Source organism: Nicotiana tomentosiformis, chromosome 9 (genome assembly GCF_000390325.3).
Source record: "Nicotiana tomentosiformis chromosome 9, ASM39032v3, whole genome shotgun sequence".
In the NCBI taxonomy this organism is placed as follows: Eukaryota; Viridiplantae; Streptophyta; class Magnoliopsida; order Solanales; family Solanaceae; genus Nicotiana; species Nicotiana tomentosiformis.
This window is the reverse complement of record NC_090820.1, coordinates 45032724-45044136: the sequence shown is the minus strand read 5'-3', so window position 1 is coordinate 45044136 and position 11413 is coordinate 45032724. Positions and strand designations below refer to the sequence as shown.

General features: G+C 34.1%; 1 protein-coding gene across 1 annotated transcript; it reads left to right on the top strand.

Moving 5' to 3' along the window:
- Positions 1–5109: 5109 nt before the first annotated feature.
- LOC138899612 (uncharacterized) lies at positions 5110–8216 on the top strand. Its single transcript, XM_070186230.1, has 3 exons — positions 5110–5266; positions 5406–5531; positions 7887–8216. Exons 1-3 carry the CDS (start codon positions 5203–5205, stop codon positions 8045–8047), a joined length of 351 nt encoding a protein of 116 aa, XP_070042331.1. The 5' UTR covers positions 5110–5202; the 3' UTR covers positions 8048–8216.
- The last annotated feature ends 3197 nt before the right edge of the window (positions 8217–11413 follow it).

The window sequence follows — 11413 nt, the reverse complement described above, 5'->3', positions numbered from 1 at the left end:
GTTGCAATTATGTACTCAGTCATATTTATTCATTTGCATATCATATCTCAGTCTCTATTCTCATTTACGGTTACATCATGTTATCATTGTTTGGGCTAAGTGGCATAAGATTTGTGAGCCCATGAGACTAGAGATATTGATGACTGAGTTGGGCCTCAGAGCCGGATTATGAGTGAAATTATGGGATCGGGTTGCACGCCGCAACAAGACTTATTGGCTTATTTATTATTATGGGATCGGGCTGCACGCCTCTGTAGGCCATATTGGCTTTATATTAGCGGTTGGGAAGCATCCGCCCCTCCGGAGTCTGACATGCCAGCAGTAAGCGCAGGCACTTGTACAGTGTTAAGTAATAGTGTGTGATGCGTGGGGGTTTGAGACAAACTTATTGAGTACTATGAGAGTGTGAGTACCTTGAATTATCACTGTGATGCATTACATTTGACATGCATATTTGACAAGTAGTCATAGAGATGCAACATTCCTCATGCTAGCTGTACTTGGAATATTTTATCAAATTTGAGCTTAAATTGTTGAACGTGAAATCATGCCTAAATTTATGTACTGTGTACAAGCTGAATATGGAAGTTCTCTGAGTTATTACTATCATTATCTTGTTATATCCGTGTTGTCATTATTTTGATTTAGACTGTATCTTTCTCAGTTTGTCCCTGCTTTCAGCCCAAGGTTAGTCTTGTTACTTATTAAGTATATTGGATCGGTTGTACTTATACTACACTCTGTAATTTGTGTGCAGATCTAGGTACATTTGGACGCGGTGGTTGCTAGAGTGGTGAAAATATTTGTTCGAAGACCTTGAGGTAGCTGCTATGACGCCCGCAGACCTTGACTCTCCTTCTATTTATTTTATTGTTGTACTATTCTATTTTCTCAGACATGTTTACTAGAGTTTTAGACTATGTTGACATTAGTAGCACATGTATTCAGTGACACCAGGATTTTGGGATTTTTGTAGTTGAGTCGAGGTTGTTCTTATCATTTATTTATGAGATTTTTCACTATTGAACTTATTAAATCATGTTTTTAATCCAAATGTGTAGTTATTATGTGATTGTCGCCTTGCCTAGTATTGTGTTAGGTGCCATCACGACAGGTTAGGATTTTAGACCGTGACATGTGTGAAACAAGATCCATTTATCACTCAATAGATAATAAGACATGTTGAGGCGAGCAACCCAATCCATATAACACTCACAATACGGCTCTACGACCCGTATCAGTCAACAACCTCTCGAGTCTCAAGGGCTCACAATCTCATAGAATTCAGCCAAAACAGTATCACATATGGAATACAACAACATGTATGATATAGCAAATAATTAATGTATAGAGAGTGCGACATGACATGCAAATGAGGAGTCATGACTAAGTAAATCACCGCAGTTACAACGTACAACTCAAAACATCAAGAGTAGCCCCATTATGTCTCAACGAAATAAGCACGCATCCTAAACATTATTTCTAACATGAATCATAGCTCAAATAATCAAGTGAATAAAGAAAACACTAATATAAGAAAGCATTATAGTAACACAAGTCCAGTAATAGTCTAAAGTTCACTCAAATCATGAACATCCCTGTGCACGCACGCGCGCCCATCACCCCAACACATCACATATAGAATCATTCCCAAGATTAATTACCCTCAAATCTAATTTTAGATATGTTACTTACCTCGAACAAGACAAATCAAATACCGAGTAAGCCAAACAATACTCTAGAATTGCCATGGGAAACAAACCCGACCAATAAAGGTAGAATATTTTATCAAATACTCAAAGTCAACCAAAAGGTTAACCCAGACCCGCACCTTAGAACCCAACAAAACTCACAAATTCTGACAATACATTTGAATACGAGTTCAACCAAATCGATGTCCAAGACTTAATTATTCACTTTAGAAATAACAAACAACAACAACAACAACCCAGTGTAATCCCACTAGTGAGGTCTAGGGAGGGTAGTGTGTACGCAAATCTTACCCCTCCCTCCAAGAACTCCCCAACCTTGCTCTTGGGGTGACTCGAATTCACTTTAGAAATGTTTTTTACAAAATCCCTAGTTATCCAATCAAAATATGGATTAATTAACAAATGAACTACTGTAAGTGTGTTAAAATACAAAAAATTAATATTTACTGAATCACATGAAGACGAGAAGAACGCCGCAAATATCACCTCAATTGGAGTTCTAGAACTCAAGATATGCTCAAACTACCAAAAGAACGCAATATGATTTGTTTATACATAGGAATTTGCGCTTTTGTGCCAAAAACGCCGCACCTACGGTTTTCCAGCAGTCATTCCTGCTTTTGCGGATCATTTTTCGCACCTATGGGGTTGCAAAACGGACCCAACTTTGCATATGCGAAGCACCAGCACCAACTTTGTTCTCTGACACTAAAATCAGAATAACTCCCTCACACAATGTCTAAATTCAACGATTCTTTTTTCTATGGCTCTGTAATTATGATACGGATGTAATGATTTAATCAAAATATAATTTGGATCTCATTTTATTAGTAAATTACCCTTTAGGCTTGAAGAAACGGCGTCGAAACATAAAACAACCAGTGCAACACAACCCAAATCTATCAAAAATCATTCGAGCCACTCGGACCCGTCCGAACATACCAATAAGTTCCAAAACATAATACGGAACTGATTGAGGTATTAAATCCAATATAACAACATCAAAACTATGAATCGCACCTCAAATCAAACTTAGTGAACTATTTTCCGAACACGTCTAAACAACTTGGAATCACCTCAAATTTCGCGCACAAGTTGCAAATGATATAACGAACTTATTTTAACTCCTAGAACAATAATTCGAACTCGATAATATCAAAGTCAACTCCCGATCAAACCTATGAACTTTCCAAATCTTCAAATTGCCAACTTTTGCCAATTATAGCCAAAACCTTCTAGAAACATTCGAATTCAAATATGGACATACACCCAAGTCCAAAATTACCATACGGACCTACCGGAACCATCAAAATTCTGATCCGAGGTCAAATACATAAAAGTCAAACCTGGTCGACTCTTCCGACTTAAAACTTTCTATCTAAGAATCATTCTCTCGAATAAATTCCGAACCGCTTGAAAACTAAAATCGACGATACTCGTAGGTCATAATAAACCATATGAAGCTACTCAAGTCCTCAAATCACCGAACGAAGTGCAACTACTCAAAATCACCACTCGGGTCGTTAAATTTTTGAGTTGGTCACACTATTTTTTTTTGTACTTGTTGAATTCATGAAACTATATAGGTTATAGCAAGTTTTACTTATATTTGTTGCCTCATTTACCTCGCCGAGGTTAGTTATGATACTTTCTGAGTACATTGGGTCGGTTGTACTCATGATACACTATACACTTAATTGTGCAAATCCAAGTGCCAGACCCAGTCATTAGTAGCCAAGGCTAGCAACAGAGTTGATTGCTGAGAGACAAGGTAGAACTGCATTCTTGACCGCAGTCTTGGCGTCTCTTTTCTTAATTACTATTGTCTTTATTTCAGACAGTATTGTACTTGGTCATTTCAGACTTGTATTTCCATATTAGAGCTTATGACTCTGTATTTACCAATTTCTAGGGGTTATATCATGTATTAGCGGTATTTTGCTATATTGAGGTTTTAGACATATGTTATTTATGTAAATTCTGTTATTTTGGTTCTTTATTGTTATGTCCGACTTGCCTAGCAAATATGTTAGGTGTCATCACGATTGGTTGAGATTTTGGGTCGGGACACATATCTTTTCTAAATTCTATCACTGTAATGTATATATGTCTTTTATTCATATATTCTCTTTATGTTGCTTTACATGATGAAATAATTCACGGTACATATCTTCTCTATATATTAATCCGTGTAAATTGACTTGTTTATCCATGCATATCTTTTCTATATGCAACTGTTGACTGGTTATTTGATATCAAATGCTTATATTCTCTATACGTTGAACTATTAGTTTGTTTACAATGCTTGTGCATGTCTTGTCTATATATATCGATGACCTTACTTGTACTTCATGCTTAGCTTTCGTTATTGTTCTTGTGCACATGTACGTTCACGAACATTTTAGGTTTCATAAAATTAGTATCTTTTGACTTAAAGTCTCGTCACTACTTCACTGAGGTTAGTCAAGAGATTTACTAAGTACATGGTGTTGGTTATACTCATACTATACTTTTGCACCTTGCGTGCAGATTGCAGAGTTGAGCTGCTGTGATGGTGAAGGCCAGCATTGAAGAGGTACTAGCGTTCTAGATACAAGTTGTCACTTGTTCATGGTCGTTTAGGTTTTATATTTTGTTTATGTAAAATTTAAATAGATGATGTAATCTCTGTTCATATTAGAGTTGCACTCGTAATCTTGTTCTTAGTCGCTCATGTCTTGTACTACCAGTCCTTGGGATTATTGTATGAATTTTCTCAATCTTATTTATTATTTGTTGATAATCTTTCATTCGAGTTGTATTATTTGCTGTTTGGCTTACCTAGCATGTCACAGTTAGGTGTCATCACGATTAGATGAGATTTTGGTTCGTGACAGATATGTTGGCTTTTTCATTGTAACATTTGTTCTTACTTTCTAGACTTTTAGTGTATATTAAAAATATTTACTTTTAATTACTGCTTTGCATTAGTAAGAGGATCTTTTAGGTATAATGCTCTTTCTTACTTTCAATAACTATCGTCTTGTATTAATAAAATTTTCTTGCAAATTTTAAAAGCAATGACATATATATTAATGGAGAAATTATACACATTATAATGATATAATAAATTAAAAAAAGCAACATGTAAAAAGTTGTAGACGAGATAAGATGCCTATTATTTATATTTGGTATATAAGAATGTCATTTTCCATGAAAAGTTTTCAAAACCAATAATTTGTATATGTTAGTTGAAATGTCATTTTGATCTTGACCAATCAAAACCAATAATTTGTATATGTTAGTTTAAATGTCACTTTAATCTTGACCAATCAAAACCAATAATTTGTATTTTATAATACTAATGTCATTTTTAGCCGACTCAATTAACTACTCCCTCTTTTACAACAAGGAAAGAAAAGCTTGTTACTCTCCCTATAAATTTATCACGAAGGCAATACAATTGTTGCAACTTCTTTTTGATAATCGTAGTTTTTCTTCATTGATCATAATGGGTGGAAAGAGTTCTCCAACGATGTTTTGTTTGGTTCTAGCCTTCTTACTTTATGCATCTGGTTAGTATAATTTTATTATATATAAATGTTCGGATTTTACTCTCACTACTTTCTCCCCCCTACTTCAACCTCAACTATCAAAAGAGATTATTTTTAGATATCAAAGTAATTAACACAAACTTTATTACAAATATGGCAGCTCTACAACTTATGGCAAATGAGGAGGTCAAGTCAACTAAGTTGAATGTTTTACAACTTCCGGTATCAAAAGACCTTGACGCCGAAAAAGTTGATGAATTTGTTCAACTGGTTGCGACTCGTTATGGTATGCCTGTTGGTTAACTTATTTTTTCCCGTACTATATTACATTAATTACATTCTTTTAAGTATACATTTCTCATTAATAGGACACAACAAGCAAATTGGTCTTTAATCAATTAGACATTAATATAATAGCTACCATAATACTAATTAGATGGTTATTCGGTACTTCGGTTCGATATTTAAGAATTTCGGTTCGGTATTCGGTTTATCAATTGTGTATACCAAATAGTGTACCAAAATATTTCGGTACGGTTCGATATTTCTTATTTTGGTTCGGAACGGTTTCAGTTTAAACCAAATCTTGAGTGTCTCCCCCACTCCTTAACTAATTTAATCCATGTTGTTTGAGATTTCACCGAAGATCAATCTGATATAGAATCAAAAATTTTGTTTGTTTCTTAATTAAAAAAATGGTACATAAATTGGTGTATCTGCAGAAAAAAAACCTTTCGATGACTTGATATCCCAAACAAAAGGTCAAAAAGCTTCACGTGAGGCACAAAAAGTGTGATCTTGGCAGAATTGCATATTAGGTTTTTAGACAAGAGTATTTCGACGAAGGCACAACCTGAACTCAGCAGGTTCTTATGAAGGCTAAATGAGTTGAGATTGTTTTAACATGCACAAGGTTAAATGAGGCTGGTAATCCGTAATAGTACAGTTCAATCAGCTTGATAACGAAAACACTTTAATTTGCGATTCTTTTTATACAAACACTGAAATAAAGTAAGAATCTTTTGTGAAGGTCATGATATATAAAACATGTTTATAGAATATTATTGAAAGTATAGAAAATTCAGAACAAGAGTAGTTTCTATGCATCTATTTTGTAAATAAAGCTATGTTCTCTCTACATATTTTATATTCTTAATGTTTAATTAAATTTCAATATTTTAAAATTCAAAGAGTAGAGATGCTATATTTAAGAATATTATGTTGTTACATCCGAATTATGCTTATTCAGTCACAAATTATTTACATTAACACCAGTACACCATGTATACCAAATATCCTATTGCATGATAGTCAAGAATATAATTATTTAAAACCTTAGTATGAAATAAGACATCAGTACACAATTTACTCTCTATTTCTATATTTTTAGAATAGAACGGGGAAAAGGTTGTACAAAGAAGGTAAAATCAAGTTTTGCTATAAGACTAGGCATCACTTTGGGACATTTCACAAAGAAAAAATAACCATTTTGGATATACCATTGCAGATTTCATTTTAGTAAGATAGGCAAGTGTTTTAAGAAATCATTCGGATTTTATCTAAATGGACCGTTAATAAACTAAAACTGATTGAAAATATCAGGGCTCCCAATGGATTAACCCAGCCCATATTGGGTGATAAACAAGTCACCTGACAACAGTAAAAGTTGTGATCTACAACGTTTCCAACTATGCAGCAACAAAAATAAAGTTGGGCTTGGACTAAATTATTTTGGTATTTCGGACTAAATTATTTTGGTATTTCGGTATACCGAAATACCGAAATATCAAAAATCCGATACCGTATACCATACCGAATTAATGAAATACCAAAATTTATGTACCGAAATAAACCGAAATACCGAAAAGACTGAAACCAAAATATCAAATTAATTCGATTCGGTTCGGAATTCGATTTTTCGGATTTTATGCCCACCCCTAATACTAATAGCATGATCATGAAAGATCTACTTTCTACATTCAAAAGATTAATACATATGTTGATTGATCATATAAAGTTATTATGGTGTGTGACTCTATTTATAGTTCTAATTGATCAGTTTTTAGTCCAAGCATCAATTTGTGGTAATTATTTAAGATGTCAAAAAACATAAATATCATTTAATGATAGGGCGTATAGAAATTGATAATTGGCACTAATGTATCCGTATATATGAAGTATATTAGGACAAACTTTCAGTTTTTAGCCCTCAAAGTTTAGCGTGTGCAAAGAATTTAAACTTTTTGCTTCTTAAGTTAGTATCATGTTCTATTTTTAAATGAAATTTTCTAAATGTATTATACGATGTGTATCTTGAATAAGTCAAGGTAAAAGGAATCTATAATTTTAAATCATAATATTGATCATTTTTGTCTGACAACAGCTATTGTCTTAATACAAAAATTTTTCAAGAAAACTGAAAATATGTATGTGTTTGTGTGGTGCTCATAAAGTAAATTTATGTCCTAAAAAGAAAAAACTTTAGCAGCTTTTCAAACTATATTTCGTAAAGTTCCAATAATTAACTACAATAGAATTCACACAAATAAAAGTGAGTTCGACATTAATCTTCATTTATTTTCAAATTAGTGATGGTTTTGATAAATGTATGAGTATTATGAGACTTGTTTTTTGTATGCAGGACCCTTCTATTTTAGTCGTCCTAGAAAACTTGGATTTTGTATGTACACTAAGTGTTGTAAGACTGACAGCGACTGTATTGGTGCAACTTGTGGCCCCAAGTGTTACCCTGGTGCCTTTGAGTGTTCCGTTTTCAGCCCCCATGGCACCTGTGGTCCATAATTATTAAAATAAAATTTGTATTGAGGAACGTACAAAATACTAAAATAAGATTTGTACTGAAGTTGAGGTCGCAAACAATCATTATGATTATGTAGATATATCAACTTCTAGAACCTATGATGTGGTAATGTATTTTTAAATATTTCTCCTAATTTTGAGTTGTTTTTTATTGGATTGTTGTATATTCCGTTGGGTGTGTTTGAGATTTATATAAAATTGTCATGACCAAAAATCCCAATCTGTCGTGATGACGCCTAACACACTTGCTAGACAAGACAATCGCATAGCAGTTAGACGTTTGAATAAACATTGTTTAATAAACTAAACAGTGAAAATATCGTAAATATCTGCTACAAATAACATAAATACTACTACAACCACCCCAAAATACGGTGTCAACGAGTACATGAGCACTACTAAGTATCAAAACATAAACAAGCTCCCCAGTACAACTGTCTGATTAATAGAACAATACTGAAGAAAATAAAAAAAAGAGAGTCAAGATCCACGGATGTCATAGCAACTACCTTGAAATCTCCAAACAAGTACTAGCACAAATTTAGCAATCACCACGTCCAGATGTACCTGGATCTGCACACGAAGCGCAAAGTGTAGTATGATTACAACCAACCATATACTCAATAAGAAACAGAGCTAAGCTTGGGATGAAAGTAGTGACAAGTGCAGAAGAAGATAGTCAGAGTCTAATATAAAGATAACACATGTATAATGATGCGCAACGACCCGATTTTTCGTTTTGTGTAATTGCGTCCCATTACCTCTTTTTGTTGCTTCACACATGTGTATTTATGCTTTTATGACTTGCGGGGCTAATTTATTTCGTTCTATGAAGCTTTTGGGTTGAATTGGACCCTTGATTCTTGACTTAGAAGTTTAAATTTGAAATTATTGACCAAACTTTGACTTTTGTGAAAATGACCCAAGAACTGTATTTTTATGACTCCGGTAGTTTCGTATCGTGACTTCGGACTTAGGCGTATGCCCGAAATTGATTTTGGAAGTCCGTAGGTTGATTTGAGTTGACTTGCCTAAATTTGACAATTTAAAGTTGAAAAGTTTGACTGTAGGTTGAATTTTAGCTATCGAGCTCGAAATTTGATATTGGGATTTGGAATAGGTACGTTATGGAATTTAGAACTTGTCTGCACAATTTGGTGTTGTTTGGAGCTGATTTGATAGGTTTCAGACGCTTAGTTTTAATTCTAGAAGTTCTTGAAAATTTCTTTGAAAATCATGCGTTTTAGTGTTCAATTCGTAGTTTTAGATGTTATTTTTGTGTTTTGATCGCGCGAGCAAGTTCATATGATATTGTTAGACTTGTGTGTATGTTTCGTTTGGAGCCCCAATGGCTCGGATAAGTTTCGGACACGTTCCAAAAGTAGTTTGGACTGAAAATTTGCAGAAACTGATGTCTGATGCTTTGGTGTCGCAAATGCGAACACCAGGCTCGCATTTGCGAAGGCGATAGGTGATGGGAAGTTGTCGCAAATGTGATCTCACCTTCACATTTGCGAAGCTAGCAGAATTTGGTCATGTTCGCAATTGCGAACAATTTGCCCGTCTTTGCGATGTTCCCAGTTCGCAATTGCGATGCATGTTGAGCCTGTCAGAGTTCGCAAACGCGATCACTAGTCCACAATTGCGAGGGTTCGCAAATGCAACTCATGTGTTGCAAATGTGACATCTGCAGCTGGTTAAAGAGTTAGCAGACGGGATTTTTGAACTCATTCTCACATTTTTGAACCCTAGATTCAGTAGGAGGCGATTTGGAGAAGGAATTTTCACCTACAAACCTTGGGCAAGTGATTCTAATCTATTTCTAATCATATTCCATCAACATATCTTAGATTTTGACATCAAAACCATTTGAATCAAAGTAGAAATTGGTGAAACTTTGCTAAGTTTTTGAAAAATAAGAAATTGAGTTTTGAGAGTCGATTTGAACTCGCATTTTGAAACTAATCACATATATGAAATCGCGAGGTTATAGGTGGACAGAATCTACAATTGGACCCGGGGTTTGACCGGGCGAACCCCGGGTTGACGTTTGTTGTCTTTTTGAAAAAAGTGTAAACATCTTAACTTTATCTATTGCAATTGAATTCTCTAGTATTGTTTGATGATATTAAGTCGATTTCTGTTAACCCATATTTGTCACGACCCCAGTTTCCCACCGTATGATGTCGCGATGGCACCTAGTGTCTAAGACTAGGTAAGCCTAACACATGCTGATTGAATAACATAATTGAACTATTTAATCATTTATCAGAAACCATTAAATGACATACATAGCCGCAAATGTCAAGTAATTATACATTTCCCAAAACCGTTAGTACAAAGTCATAAGCACTACTAAAACACACTAGAATTTCTAAACATAATATTGCTTTGAATTACAATTTAACAGAAGCATAATGAAGTAAGATAGTGACTCTGAGGCCTGCGAACGTCAAACTGGTATACCTTGAAATCTCGTGCCGCGCAGACGCAACTCTCAACAACACAATCAGAATACCTGGATCTGGACAAAAATGTGCAGAAGCGTAGCATGAGTACATCACAATGGTACCCAGTAAGTATCAAAGCCTAACCTCGATAAAGTAGTGATGAGACTAGGTCAAGATACCTACTAGACATAGAAACATGTTCAAGATATATATAAGCTAACAATATAAAGAACACCAATGCAAGACTAATGGCGTAAAAATTATTGAATTACAACCAATAATAAAGTAATAGAAACATATATGCCAGTAAGTAATAAACGAGTATTAAAGAAACAACATAACTAGAACACCAATGATATGTAAATGAACTCAAATAAGGAAAGAAAATGATGACAACTCAAATAATCAAATCGCTTCCAATGCATGGACTTACAACAATAATTATCATAAGGCACCACACCTCATAAACCACAAGTCATGAACCACAATTTCCAAATCTTACACATATGGAACCTCGTGCCCACAATAACAATCACCTTCGCACGGCAAACCCCACATGTTACCATGTACTTTGCAACTGTGCAAAATATCAATTTCGATGAACGAAAGCTTCATTTTAACACCATAAAACATAATAACAACCATGAATAAAGTAAGGTGTCAAATTAAATAATAAGTTTATTTTAGAAATCAATTAAAGTAAAATAATATACCACTTATACGAAATAGAGTATCGGATGGGTTTAGTTTAGAAATCAAATAAATTGTGTAAAAGTATCATTTTTAAATAAAGAAAAACATAAGATAAATTAACAAATTAAATATAGAATTTGTTAAAGAAAAATATGATAACAATTGTAAGTAAGGAAAACATCTAACTGAGTGATGAGTATAATTT